General features: G+C 44.7%; 1 protein-coding gene across 2 annotated transcripts; it reads right to left on the bottom strand.

Moving 5' to 3' along the window:
• Positions 1-337: 337 nt before the first annotated feature.
• Positions 338-14,460, bottom strand: IGBP1 (immunoglobulin binding protein 1). Of its 2 annotated transcripts, none has more exons than XM_067548332.1 (6): positions 14,239-14,460; positions 11,434-11,745; positions 7,578-7,773; positions 6,061-6,143; positions 2,521-2,633; positions 338-869 (listed from the first exon to the last, which is right to left on the bottom strand). In XM_067548332.1, exons 1-6 carry the CDS (start codon positions 14,427-14,429, stop codon positions 721-723), a joined length of 1,044 nt encoding a protein of 347 aa, XP_067404433.1. In that variant the 5' UTR covers positions 14,430-14,460; the 3' UTR covers positions 338-720. The 2 variants fall into 2 exon arrangements, with proteins under 2 accessions (XP_067404433.1, XP_067404434.1); XM_067548333.1 differs by having other exon boundaries at positions 338-866.
• Positions 14,461-15,086: the final 626 nt, after the last annotated feature.

Genomic DNA, 15,086 nt, shown 5'->3' with positions numbered 1-15,086 from the left:
GTCTATTACCACCATTTAAAAAGCCAGTCATTGAGACATTTTGTCTGCATTACACAGAAAGACAATATTTCTGTTAGCCGCCAGGGGAAGAACGAAGATGTCGGACACTGGAAGGGGCGCCATTGCTGGCTGGTTGCACAGGAGGCCCTCTTTGTAACTATATCCCTTCACAAAAGATGAATAACAACATTTATGAACTCCTGCTTCAGAGCCACAATTGATAACTCTCATTTCCCATACTGTCCATCACTGTCCAGAGCCCTGGAATGGTACACCAGCTTGATAAAGAAACACAGGTAGAGGATGGGACCAGGAGCAAAGGACTTTACATTAAGGATTAAGCAGCACAAGAGATTTTATTTTTAAAAATAGAGAAAAATAAATACAGCCACCAACAATACAAAGAGCCACTTTCAAATTAATATACTTTCTGCTTAACAACTCCTTCCGATTAGGAGGATCAGGGAAGTTTTTCTCTGATTCCTCAAATACGGCCCCCCACTGGACAAAGCTTTGCCACATCACCATCACTCCATGACAAATGCACTCTCAATCTGATATTTAATGTAAATCAAGACAAGCTGTCCTGTTCACTCCCCTTCCACAGGTGAACCTCAGCGGAAACCAAGGACCTCCCTGCATATATACAGTTTATATACTACTCTATATCACGGAGTGCACTCAGTTAAGACTCTCCTGTCCTACTCATCCCTTAGACAGTCAGCCCATGTTCTGTCGGTTGCCATATCCCCTTGGGTGTGTGTCTTTCCACTCATCCCAGCCTCGAGCTTTACGTAGAGTCTCCTCATCATCCTCTTCCACCTTTTTCTCTAGCTTCTCTTTCTGTAGCTCCTCGTCAGCAAGATCTGCTAAAGGTCAAGAGAAAAGTAAGCTAACATACAGGGAAACGGAAACAAACAAGAAGCACCAGTCAAGTTTTGTAGTGAGGTCTCCTGGAACATGATCTTTAGGAACAAAAGACTTGCCATACGGGATCAACCTAGTGGTCCATCTAGTCTATTAGCCTGTATGTGACAGCAGCCAATGCTATATGCTTCAGAGGAAGGTGCAAGAAAGTCTGCAGTGGCAAATTACGAAACAGCACACTCACAGGGAAAGTTTCTTCTTAACCCTCCCTCAGTTAGTGACTGACCTATGCCCTGACGCACAAAGGCTTATATCCCTTCTGTTTTTCTACTCAAATATAACTTTGAATATACTCATTTATGTAAGGGTCTAATCCTTTTTTAAATCCTGTTAGGCTCTTAACTTCAAAGACAATGTGGCAATGAGTTCCAGTGGTTAATTATGTAAAAACAAGTATTTCCTCGCCAGTTTAATGCATTACTTTAGAATTTATTTGCAGTAGTGCCTACAGTCCAGAGTCCTACAGTGCTAGTCACTGCACCAATTTACAAATAAGTTCTTTGGGGCTGAGACTATCTTTCACTTTCATTAAAAGTGTTCCCTGTTTTTGTATTATGAGAATGGATGTTTCCATTTACCCTTTGTGCACCCTTTCTTTTCTTTGTAACTTGGGTTTTGTCTTTAAGTAATTATCATATCCCCTTTTATTCATCTCTTTTCTAAACTGCACCATGTACCTCTTCAAATAGAAATCTCTCAAAAACCTTTCACCACTTTCGTTGCCCATATACAGATCCTTCTATTTCTGGTCACACTATCTCAGAAAAGAGAGAATAGTGTGTTAGGTACTGCTCTAAGAGAAGGTGTACCTTGATTTATATTATGGCAATATATTTTCATTAATATTCTCCAGCCCACTCTTTAAATACCCTAAAAGTGTTTGCTTTTTGGACTGCTGCTTCACATTGAACTGGTGTTTCCATTGAGATGTTTGCAGTGACACTTAAATACCTTTCCTGAGTGGTTACAGTTAATTTAGAACAGTTATAGGCATGATGAGTTCAAATGATTCCTTCTGAGGTACACTGCCTTGCATTTTCCAACACTTTCATCTACCATCATGTTGCTTATTCACCTACGTTTGTTAGGTCCCTCGGAAGTTCCTCACATTTCTTTGCTAGTTTTGACTATTATAAGTAGTTTTCTTACCTGCAAGTTGGGCACCGTTTCCCTCATTGTAGATTAATATTTTAAGCACCAGTCATAGTCCAGAACCTCAGGACTTTCTTCCTTCTGTTTTCTATCACAGAGCCATGACACTACTTTGCCTGTCACCCACTGCTACTTGGTTTTCTGAATAGTCTCATGTGACAGACTTTGAAGGACAACATGTTACACTGTATTTGGATTTTCAAAAAGCATGTCTGCCCTTAGTTAGTTAACAAGCTCACAGAACACTAGTAGATTAGAGTCAGATTTTCCCTTTAAAAAAAGATGTTTCAGATTGTCTCCATCATATTGTGTTTATCTGGTTGTTTTATAATTGTGTATAATTATTGTTTCAACCAACTTTCCTGGCACTGCAATAATGCACACTGCTTTGTGATTCCGTGTCATCTACACCTCATTTATATTTTCTTTATTGCTCCATACCTGCTGTTGTCTGCGGTGTGCCTTTATCATGACAGATGCCCTGTTTCCAGTGCTGTTCATACCAATCATTTACTGTCATAGTCGCCAGGCTAGGATAGCCAGCTCCTAACACCCTGAGGGAAGAAATAGATAGTTAACATAAAGCTACCTACACAGGGCATAGTGTATGTCAAATTAACCCCTCTGGTGCAACCTCACATTGCAGATACCCCCAACATACCAACAGGACATAGTCTTTCCAGGGCAGCCACAACTTATCAAGCACATTCTGACCTCCCATTCAAGAGAGTCCATAGTATATCAATTTAAGTGAACTCTCCCAATTTGTACCATTGGTGTTATTTTTTCTTTTTTATGTTGAGTATACTATTTAAAATAAAAGGAAAGTCTGACCAGTAAGTTCTGTACAGATATTGATCCCCTTTGGCTCATTTGGTAAGAGATAGGATTAGATTTAGTATCATTGACCAAATATCTCTTCCTTTACGGTGCTGCAGTGCTCAGAAAGTCATCTGCCTGCCTGATGTTCTTCCCACAAAGTGATTGTATTTCAGGGGTGGTAGCTAATCAATCTGCAAAGCCATTTGGGATTTTCCTGCAAGAGGAGCACTTGAAACATTCAATTATTATAATGATGATGAGATGAACTTAAGTCTTAGCATGTGTCAAACTAACAAGACTGGTCCCAGAATGACATCCTCAGAAGATAGTTAAAGATTTCAGAACAGAATGCCTTAAAATTCCATCCCCATACATACTCCATTTATAGTCAAAGGTCTCTGCATTGTCTAGTTAAGGCAGCACAAATAATTCCAATTTCTCCACAGGCTTGACAGCCTTGCATTCAGAGTCTTTATTCTGGATCCTTTGTGAACCAAAAGGTCATCCTGACTATCGTGCTGTTAGAGATTCTTCCATCCCTCCTCAGAACAAACGCCTTTCAGTTTCCTTATAAATGAACATAAGTCCCAGCAAGAAACTGTGTTCTAGAGTCCCACAGAAAGAGGTAGCAGGGCCAGACCAGGTCACACTGGTCATCACTCAGAACTCCTGCAATCTGCCCAAACTCTCCCATAAATCCTTCCCACCAGCATGTCATCTTCCCTGATCTTGTTTCTGCAAGGATAGTGCCTCAGCCACCTTCTTGATGAGTCTGTTCCACTAACAAATTACTCTGACAGTTTTTTGATTCCATAGCTTCTGGCCATGGCTGCTTGCCCTACCATCTTCTGAGGGTGTGAACAACTCAGCGCCTTGCTTTAAACTGCTCCCCAGAGGATATTTTAGACTTAAATCCGGTCCCCTGAAGATGTTCCTCTTTCTTCAATATACACTTTGTTCCTCTTGTTTACTTCAGACTCTTGGTCTGACAATAACTCCGGACAATTGAATTCTTATCACTTCTGTTCATTGTTAGGTTTGTCAGTCAAAGTCAGAGTATAACCAATGCAGTCTCCTGCTGCGTTTAGCTCAGCTCCATTTATTTGGCTTGTTTATTTTTGCATTTAGTGGCTCTAATGAAATATCTGACAACAATCAGTTTTATTTACTGTGTCAGTCCATGCAGAACACGGATTTGGATGCTTTCATTGTTTTCCTCTTCCTACAATCTTCCCATTTAAGTAACTTTACACACACATCCTTCCATCTCCTAGGTCACCTGCTGTATTGTGTCACTGCTCCTGTCAAGATCATTTAAGCTCACTAGGAACAGCAAAGGTGCAAGTACCGATCTCTAGAAACTTTTCTTCTCCTATTTTCACTTTCCCCTCCAACTGGACATTGCAGTAATATGGCTAGAAATGTCTGTTTACATAAGCAGTGTTCCTCCATTTCCTGTCTTGCTCTGTCCCACAGCCTGTAGTTTGGTCTTGTGGGGTCCTTTACCAAAATGGGTCTGGAAACAGAGCAAACTGGTTGCATATTGTACTTTGCCATCTTCTGGGAGAGAACTACTGCTATTCTGGAGTCTGCCACTATGGCTTAATCCATATGCTCTCAGGCATCTGTGAACTCTGATATGCTGTTATTCTGCACAAGTGGTTGCAATCAACCACTTCTCTGAGGACTTGGAGCTCTGAGCAGTTGCAGTTCAAGTCACTAATGGCTAGGAACTTCTAATATGCGTTATGATACACATACCTACTTTGGGACACCTTATATTTATCCTATAATGCTGTGAGGGATATAAACATGGTTTGTATTAGAACTAATGCATTTATATGGAGTTCAAACCTGCAGCAATTGGCTCTGCAGTAACCTGCCATTGGTGGAGATCATCCCAGAAGTCTAAAAGGCAGAGATTCTGCTCAGTTCTTAGGACCTTTGATGAAGCATCCATTCACGCCAAAGGGCATGGATGGACAAACCACTAGATATATGCTTGCTGTAGAATACCAAGCAACTAAGCAAGTTAAGAATCTAGAGTCTTTTACTTCGCTAAGTAATCACATACTAAGAGCCCAATGAAGGTAATCCTGCGAACTTGCCAAGAAGCCTAGGCATAGGATGGTAACAAGAGATCTGACAACCATATTCCTTGCAATACAGTTAACTGGTTGCTTTACAAATATAAAATCCTGAATCCATTCATTGCACTTCCTGTTAGCTGGAATTAAGGGATTATATAGTACCAGGGTATCTCAAGAACCTACTAGAGAAGTCTGCTGTGTTAACATCTTATGCTTCACTATCCAGGTTATTTATTTTGGCTATATGGCAGTCTTTCCCTGAGACTGATGGACTTCTACTGAAGCAAAGGCTTTCACTGGCTCTAACACACTGACACTTCACATTAGAGATGGAGGCTGACAAACTGTGCCAGAGCTACCCAGATCCTTTGAGCACAAACATGTACCTCACTCCTAGGGATAAATCCAAAACTCAAGGTTTGCAGGAGTAAAATGTCCTTTATAGACAGAAGGGAATCGTAACAAAGGTGAAGCAAAGAGCAGCACAATGGGCCAACTCAGTCTGCCTACTAGTCACCAACCTTCTTTCCTTTCTTGGCTCTGTTTCAAGCCCTAGATTAGTAAAGGAAGTACTAAGAAACTCTTTGCTCAAGAAGCACAGATGCTGCTGCTATGACACATCGAGGGCTCAGAGAGGGGCACAGGAAGCCTTGTCAGCTGGGAACTCTCCCTAGTTAGCTGAATATAAAGAAAACAGATCACAGGTATTGTGGTACTCGTGGATCAGCACACTCCACAGTGAGATGCTGCTAATATGATCTTCTCTCCCTTCTCATTGGGAGGAGGGGGCATGGGACAGCATATTGGAGCATGCCAGTAGAGGGGGAAATTAAGAAAAGGAAAAGTGGGAGGAGGTATCTTAGAGGCTCCCTGTCCACCACACATACAAAAAAAAGCCATCCTGATGTGGTGCAGGTCTTGAAGAAATATTTCCTTTAGAAGTGGGAGAGCACCCTTATGCAGCTGAGCCTCTTAGAAACACATTCCAAGAAGCATTGTGCTCACGACTTCCAGGAAAACAGAGCTGTGTGACAGAGATTGCATCTAACATTATGATGATGCAACATACTTAGCCTGGATGGTGTCCCGGGTGAGAATGAAAGGTTTCATTGCAGGCCTGGGCTGCTGAGAAGTCTGAGGAGGTGCTGAAGCCTTGAGAAAGGAAACAAAAGCCAGACAGAAGACTTACCTTCAGAATACCCTTCCCTGCATCCCCCCCACACATCCCCTAGTACTGAGCATGAGAAGAGAAGCATCTCTGCAGTGTAGACATATTGAGGATATACCTACATTGCAGCTGGGAGATGTGATTCCCAGCGTGGATCGACAGACTTGTGCTAGCTCTGTTTGAGCTAGTGTGCTAAAAACAGCAGTATGGATGTTATGGCACAGGCAGCTGCTCGGACTTCCTGCCTGAGTCCAAGCCTGCCTGACCCACTTGGACCGAGTTCAGATGGCTAGCCTGAGCCACCACTCGTTCCGCAATGACCACCCTGCTATTTTTAGCATACTTACTCGAGCAGACTTAGCGCACCTGTCTACCAGTGCTGGGAATCACACCTGCCAGCTGCATATAGACATACCATGAATCTGACAAGTTCCGGCCTGAACTCACGCTAAGTCATAATCTTCCTATGAGCTTCAGTCTGTGGCTTCACCTCTCTGTGCCTCACATGCTCCAGTCCTGGGTGAAAGCAAGAAGCTGATAAAATGTGAGGCAGATACAGTTGGGCTAGACTAACCTGGAGGAAAGAAACAAGAACAGCTATTTCTCCCAGGAACCAACCATGGCACATCCGCCACTCAGTAAATCCTACCACGAGCAATAATTCTACCATCCAAAGCACTGTGGATAAGCAGAGTGACACTGTCACCCCATCTGACAGTGCTGCAAGGACAAGTCATTGAAGTGCACAAAACACGTCTACATTCCAAATAAAGTTGGAACATTTTATGCAATACCCATTTAATGTGTTTCTAATTCTAAACAGCAGAGACATCTTGGGTGAACAACACAAAGCCTGAACTCTTGAAAGCAGCATCATTCTGTATGTTTCAGATGTCACATGTTGCTGAACGGGTTTTTACTGTTCAATAGGGTCACTCCTTTCAGACAGCACCTGGACATTCTGAAAGCCAAAACGGCATGCTCAAAAGATCACTGGATTATTATTTTAACTGTTGCAGATTTATTATCTTAGAAGTGAGGAACTAACCAGCTGGCATAGTGCAGGGAAACAGGGCTAGCCTTCCCCCACAGTTCTTAATGCTCCTCACTTCTGATGTGCAACACCCTGCTGCTATTTCAAGCCTTGACTGCCCACAACTAGACAAGGTCATGCCAAATTTGGTCCTGGTTTGTTAATACAAATATCCATTACGCATTAAACAGAGACCCCTTCATTCATTTCACTTGTGATCTATGTAGGATTTCAATCCACAACTTCACATATGAAAGTATGCTACGCTCTGCTATTGAAGCCATCTGATAATCTTTCATTTTTATTTAAGTTTCACCAATGTCCATCATCAACCCTGGTTGTACCCAAAACCTGCAGGCCCCAAGACATATCCCAAATCTCATACCTGTTTTAGTGCATTTCTGCCTCTCAAAATCACCATTTCCTGGTCAATGCTCTCAATTTCCTCCAGACTTGTAGCGATCCACTTCTGGATTTGCAGCAGGTAGAATTCCCGTATCTGTTCCTCCTCTGCCTGGCCACTCTCCACAAAAGCTTTCATGGAGGCCAACCTGTTCTCCAACTCCTTCTTCTGCTTATACCTGCCTCAGGGAGGGAGAGATAAGACCATTTAAGGAACCTTTTTCAAACACCTTTTGCCAATGTACTTAAGTGCTGTGGGTTTTTTTTTAAATAAACTTGTGGAAATGATACTCCTGGGGGAATTCTGTGCCAAAATGTTAAAAATTCTGCATATATTATTTGTCAAAACAACACAATATAATAATTCCAGTTTCAAGTATTTTGATAATTTATTTCAAAATACCTGTCAACAAGTATGTAAACAATACAGACAACAAAAAAAGATTCCCCCGGGAGTACAAAGTTAAAGAAACCTCTACAACAATCCAGTTCTAGTTGGGGGATGCTGCATGGGGCCCCCCAGAGCCCTGACACCCACAACTCCCCCCTCAGAGTCCAGCCACAGGGCACCCCAAGAGCCCAGACACCCACATCCCTCTCCGCACAGACAGGGGGCACCCCCAGAGCTGATACCCACATCCCATGCCCCAGAGCCTTTACTCCCCTCAGCTTCTTTACTGTCCCATTCAGGGATGTGGTGTAATGCAGCCCTACCCTTCCTCACCTTTTGCCAGAGCTGGGTCACCCAGGCCCTCTCCTGTCCCCAGGCAGAGGAGCATCAAGCCAGATAGCCAGAGCATGCAGAGCCTCCATCCTTACCAGAGGCCCCTAGTGGCAGCCAGCAGCTCTGCAGCCCCAATTCTTCAGGGGAACATGAAATTCTGTGCAGAACATTAATTCCGTGCAAATTGTGCATTGTACAGTGGAGAAGAATTCCCCCCGGAGTAAAATTAAGTCAAGTTGAATGAATATGTAGGAGAGCTTCAATCTACATGATCATGGGAGATGTCTACTGCCTCTCTCTCATTATGGATACTTTTTTTACAGATGGTTCTCTGACATGCCTGACTGAACGTAGAGCAAAAAATTCTCAGGATATTGTCATAGGATGGATCACATTTTATTAGAGAAATTACCTTTTGGAATCAGTGCCTCTGAAGTTCAGAACTGGAAAACATCCCTAAAGGACTACAGCAAAGGCTTACAGGAAAAACTATATCAGTAAAATAATATATTTCAATACAAGTCAGTACCTCATGACCAGCCCAATCTCTGGAGATGATCAGCAACATGCCCCATAAACTATAGTTTGAGAACCCTAACATGGAGTACAAGGACATTCTTCCCATCCCAATCGGCATCCATTTGGCTGGTGGATTTACCTTCTTGACTAAAGATTTTCACTTTCATCGCTAAGGCTACTGAGAATATATAAACAGATACATACAGCTCCAAACAAGAGGGAATCTGCTACAGTCTCCCTTTCCCTTGCTCTTCACTTTGTCTGGTTATTCCTTGATGTGTCAGATCAAGTTTAGATTGTACGCCCTTTGGAGCAAGCACGGGATCGTCACCTGTCTTTGTGAGGTGCCTAGTACAATTTTGGGAACTAAAAAAATATACAGAAGGGGAGTTTTTGATGGTTCATTACTGCAGTGTAGTTAAGGACAGACTTTGGCTACAGATATCTCCACTTCGCTGTTGTTTGAAATATATTTTATTCAAGAGGCTGGCATCTGAGATTCCAAGAAGCCTGCTGACCATTAATGAAAACCAGAGATACAATTTTAAAGTGGTTATGATGCCATCTTCAGGAAATTAGCTCTTCAAAGAGAAAAGTCAGGATGTGTGAATAACTGCAGGTAAGGGAGTACCTGACACTTAGGAGCATCGCCAACAATAGCCACTATAGGTACTCGGTGGAAAAAACAAATAGAAAAAAAACCACTCATTGTGCCTCAAATACTCCAGTAAGGGTCACTTGCTTTTTCTCAAGTAAGTTTTTATTGTGGTAGAAGCTGTGCTAAAGCCACCTATGCTCTGACTAGATAATGCATGGGCAGAGACAGTGAGCTTCCCACACACAACTCATCTAATACTCCTCCCAGAGGAACGACCTGAAGGAAAGGGACACTCGAACTTCATGGCCTACTAAAATCTTTAGTGCCCCTCTTGAGACCACCAACATCAGAGCTAATTAGACCCATGGTTCCTTCTTTAGGAACTCAAGATATCAGAGGGGTCCTATAGGATGCAGTAATTCCTAGCTAAACAGAGTTCTGGGCTTCAAAATCTGAATCCTTGAGTTCAAAGTGCAAAAGGACACGAGTTAGAAAACAGAACTGCACTATTACTTTACGGGATTATTATTTAAACCAAATGTACTCTGAGGCTAGCCCCTTGTGCCCAATTTCAGTGATTAACAAACAGCTAGGAAATCTTTTCTGGGGTGCTCAAAATAAAACATTAAGAACCAAGGAATGGGAAACCACAGGGGTTGGAAGGGTAGATCATCCAACAGAATCTCTTACAAAATGCTCCACTGAGGGGCTGGAGAAGCACAATGCTAAGCAACAGAAGGACCAGAACTCCAGGACAAGGGAAGTGACCCATTCTAGCTGACCTTTATACTTTGAAGTGGGGCAGTCCTCTTCAAATAAGTTACTCCAACATCACCACACATTTTATTACTACTCCCCAGACTCTAGACTACCACCAAATACCTACCAGGTTACTGTCAAGGGCCTCCATGCACTCGGGGTGATAGAGGGAAAGGGAGAGAAAGCGACAGGTGAGGTGCCATATGTCAGGATTGAGGTGTCTTGGTGGATCCACATAAGATAATCTTGCCCAGAGTGTGTGAACTATGCCTGTTTTTACCCAATTCAATGCAATTCCTCACTGCTACTGAACAACCAATGGAAATGCCCCATTTCCCAGACACGAGAACAGACTGCAGCTTTCTCATTCTAATAGAATCTACAGAGATATACCTTGGAAAAAACAGCAATATGTTGTTGCCAACTATCTTGGTCTCATAGCAAGAGGTGACTTCATATGTATATTATATCTTATTATACAATATCAAAAGTAGGTATGGTTTAAATTGTTGTACTCCCGCTTATGCTGCAGAAGATGCAGCAGTACTGAGGATTTAGATAAGCGTCTGGTGTTTTCCTCTCACAACAAAAAGGCTTTGGAGACTATTGGATGAGTGACATGATACTATTTCACCATCCCAAATCCACTTCTTTCAGATCATGGACTCTTTGGGGCAGGGACCACATGTTTGTATTTGTATAGTGCCCAACTTAAATGGGCCCTGATCCCAACTGGGGGTTTGGGTGCTACTGCAATACAATAATATTCTATGACCAGAATGAACATTCTTAGGTTGAAACAGAAGCTCTCGTAATATTTATTTTCCTCTCATTTACAACTTTAGGCTCCAATCCTGTAAATACTGCACAAATTGTCCCTGCATCTGCACAACTTTCTGTGAAAGATACAAGAGTGATTACAACTACTGAATAGAAGTCTCCTATCAACATGGCTCTTACTGAATGATGTAGTAAATCAAGGGCTCTCCTGCCCATGGAGAACTTAATAATAGTATTAAATGGTGAATTTCTTGAAAACTAGAATGCATGTGTTTAATAACTGGATTATGAAAAATTGTTTTTTCACTTCAGTTACAACTCAAGCTATTCTGTTTCCCTTTTATATTCTTCATTTCTAGATCATATTGTACATTTTGTACTGTGAGATATTCTACTTCTCCACCTCTTCTTCTGCATCTGCAACTCCTTTAATAAGAAACTAGAAAGACCATAGCCTACCTTTCAATTTTTGCTTGTCTATTAGATGCCATGGCCATTAGACTGGACTGTCTGCCAGGGGGGCCAGCCCCAGAAGTGCTCCCGGTAGGCTCATTTTCATTAGCACTCTCTGGTGTTGGTGGGAGGTGAAACTTGCCAATCTTGTAGTTCTTGCAGAGCTTCAGGAAGTCCATGAAGTAGGCACGAGCACTCTGCACGTGCTCCAGCCGCTTGCTGAGATTGACCTGTTTCAGTGTAAGGGCTCCCAGCAAAGCAGGCAACAGCAGATACTTCAGATCAGCAGATGCAATCTCCTCCAAGTCTTCATTTTGGCTGAAAGCAGAGGGTAGAAAGAGGAATAAGATCTTCCTGTATCTCTGCCCTACTGGGTTCATGCCTATGGCATACATAAGAGGAGCTGTAATCGCCATATCTCTGCAATGGGGGGAGGACGAAAAGGAAGGGATGGCTGGAACACATTTCCCCAGTTGGAGACAGCTTTTGGAGTGCAAGTTCTGAAGCCTTGTCTAAACTAGGATAAAAAGGTGGGTTTTCAGAATGTGTTATCTAATACTTTATATCATCACAGGCTTGGTAGTCTACACTACAGTGTTAGGTTGACATAAGGCACCTTACCTCGACCTAATTATGTAAGTATCTATACTACAATGTTGCTCCTACCAATGTAAGTCGCCCACTACACCAACCTGATAACTCCACATCTGTGAGAGGCGTAGCGCTTAGGTCAACATAGTTAAGGTGGCGCAGTGTCTGCGTAGACACTGCGTTACTTCTATTGCCTGTTAGCCATCAGCCCTGCATTGGAGCAGTGCTCTGGCGTGAGCCCTGTGGCAGAGGGACTTCAGCTGTGAGTGACCCACACAGTTAAGTCAGTGAAAGTGCTCCTGGTGAGGATGCGAAGCACTGACAGAGGGGGTGTAGTGTGGACATGTACAGCTACCACAGTAATTACTGCTGTGGTTCATCAACCTAACTTAGATCAATTTAACTTTGTAGTGTAGGCAAGACCATAGCTTTTATCCTAGTCTTGATAAGGCGTCATATACAGCAGTAATACTCACGACATTCAATGTTCTTTAGCAATTGGTTTGGGTCTCTCTGCATCACCATATTCTATGGATTGTTATGCACTCCTAAAATAGTTGTTAGACCAGCCAATAGATTAATAGGGGCCAGTTTTATTCTCTAAACTTGATCTCTTTGCTAACAGGACCAGCAAGGAAATAGAAGCAGGATGCTTAACCTTTAGGTGATGGAGCACTTCGTGCCACTATGAAGCAATCCCTTTGACAGACCAAGATGCAAATAAGGGGCACTAGCTTTCACAGCCCATCAGTTCTGCAAGGTGGTGGCTGCAATACAGGGAAGATTCTTCATGGGGGCAGAGTTGTTCCTAGAGTAGAGAAAATCGGGGCAACCACGCCGGGCCCCATGCTTTGGGGGGCCCTGTGTTTCAACATCACAAGAGTTGCCAAGCCCCGCCCTAACAAAGAGCAGAAGTAAGTTGGAAAACGCAACCAAACCCATCCAATTTTTTTCACCACCACAAAGATGGTGGATTTTGCATTTCTGGCTCCGGTCATGTGATGCCGGAAGCTGGAAATTCAGGAAGCGACCAGACCCAAAACATGCGAAAACAACCCGTGATGTTAAGGGGGGCTCACAGTGTGATTTGTCCCAGGTCCTGCACCCCTCTAGGAACGGCCCTGCATTGTCGGGGAGGGATTCAGAGAAATGAAGTACAGCAGAACCTCAGAGTTACGAACACGCCAAGAATGGAGGTTGTTCGTAACCCTGAAATGTTCGTAACGCTGAACAAATGTTTGTTTTTTGAAAAGTTTACAACTGAACATTGACTTAATACAGCTCTGAAACTTTACTATGCAGAAGAAAAATGCTGCTTTCCCTTTGTTTTTAATAAATTTATATTTAACACAGTACTGTACTGTATTTGCTTTTTTGGTCTCTGCTGTTGCCTGATTGTGTACTTCTGGTTTCAAATGAGGTGTGTGGTGACTCGTCAGTTTGCAACTCTGGTGTTTGTAACTCTGAGGTTCTACTGTAGCATACGACTAGTATGTAGCTTTTTACTTCTCTATCGATAATGTGGTCTATGTATTTTTTAAAAGATTGCACTTTACTGAAGTTGAGCAAATACACACACCTTACACTTCTGCACAAAGCCAAATCTTTGAAATGCTTTTTCACCTCTGCAAAACATAACCACTAAATTGTGCCACACGGGGGAGGGGAAAACAGGGGGTTCTCTCTCATCTACCACAGACGGTATTTCTGGGTTTTTCATTCACACCGGCTGCTTAAAGACTGGATTTACTGGAGAAGCAGGATTCCGTGGTTGGTGCACTGGGAGCTTCCGATCCTAACCAAAGCTCTGCTGCTGACTCGCTATGATCGTGCCTAGACTAGGAATATTTTACAGAGCGTTCCTACTACTGAGGACACCAACTCAGCTTCCGAGCCGGAGCGCAAGGAGCGCAATTTTAAGATCTAGGAAGGGGTCGATGACCTGGGGCTTCGAATCCCCGCCGCGGCCTGTCAACACCCGCGCCGCCCGCAGGGCCCCGAGACCCGCCCGGCCCAAGCGGCGCGCAGCAGACTAGCCCGGCTCGCCCCCCGAGTGCGCAGAGCGAGGCTGCGCTGCACAACACACCGGGCTGGGCCGCAGAGCGACGGGAAGGGGGCGGGGACGCTGTACTCGGGCTCCCCGCTGGCCAGGGGAGCGCGGTCCCCCCTCGCCCCAAACCGAAGCGCTGCGAGCCGGCCCCGCCCCCCTCGGCCCCGCACCTGAAGAGGTCGAGCTGCGCTACGCCGCGGGCCGCCTGCTGCAGGAGGTCGAGCCCCCGCCGGACCTTGTCCTGGAGCGCCGCGGCCCCTGAGGAGGGCTCGGTGCTGGCCTCCACCTCATCCAAGAATCGCCAGCCCGACTCCAGCTGGTCCGAGAGCCGCGGCGGCGTCTCTGCAGTCCCCGCCGCCATCTTGGGAAGGGAAGGGAGCGGAGCAGGGCGGGCAGGCAGCCGGCCGGCTAGCTAGGAGTCGGACCAACGACTTCCGGGAGTGGCAAAGGCGCGCTCGGACGCCATCTTAGTAGAGGCAAACCCCCAACGGAAGCGCCCGGCCGCCATTTTGGTTGAGGAAGCGTGTTGCGCGGAGGCGGGACCTAAAGCGGTGAGGTTCTGGAGTCTGGACTCATGGGCGGGAAGCTCGGGCGGCCCCCTCCCGCACGCAGCAACCGTTGATGCCTCTGTCACGTCACGCCTCCGGCTGCCCACGGGCCTAGCGCCGCACAAAGGCCTAATGGCGGCACCTGTGTTTGAGGTATCGCAGGCGCGGGTGAGGCCTGGCGCTGCAGAAAGCGTTAGCTGCTCCCAGCGTGGCAGGACTCCTGGGTTCCGGGTCCAGCTGTGCCTGGGCTCAGAGTGTGCCGGGGGGATGTCGCCTCCCCGCCCTGTGCCCCAGTCTTGCCAACTGGAAAATGAGACCGAATATTCACCCATCTCTATGCGCCTGAGCTCTTGAATGGCTGGGCCGGGAGTGCACCAGACACAGGCACAGGATTATTATGGAGTGTCTGTAAAAGTGAAGTTGGTGCTGAGCCAGCAGCATCCACTGACCTCAGACTTACCAGGCCCATC

Source organism: Emydura macquarii, unplaced genomic scaffold, assembly GCF_026122565.2.
Source record: "Emydura macquarii macquarii isolate MOO-44397 ecotype Brisbane River unplaced genomic scaffold, CSIRO-AGI_Emac_v2 contig_1253, whole genome shotgun sequence".
NCBI classification, from domain to species: Eukaryota; Metazoa; Chordata; order Testudines; family Chelidae; genus Emydura; species Emydura macquarii.
Note: the sequence above shows the minus strand (reverse complement) of the source record. Positions and strands in the feature narration are given on the sequence as shown.

Excerpts from the sequence above, each read along its gene's own strand:
- IGBP1 (XM_067548332.1), bottom strand. The coding sequence starts at position 14,429 with ATGGCGGCGGGGACTGCAGAGACGCCGCCGCGGCTCTCGGACCAGCTG. Across the intron at positions 11,746-14,238 it reads GCGCAGCTCGACCTCTTCAG|CCAAAATGAAGACTTGGAGG; the intron begins GTGCGGGGCCGA and ends CTCTGCTTTCAG. Across the intron at positions 2,634-6,060 it reads CGGGACACCATCCAGGCTAA|GGTGTTAGGAGCTGGCTATC; the intron begins GTATGTTGCATC and ends TTCTTCCCTCAG.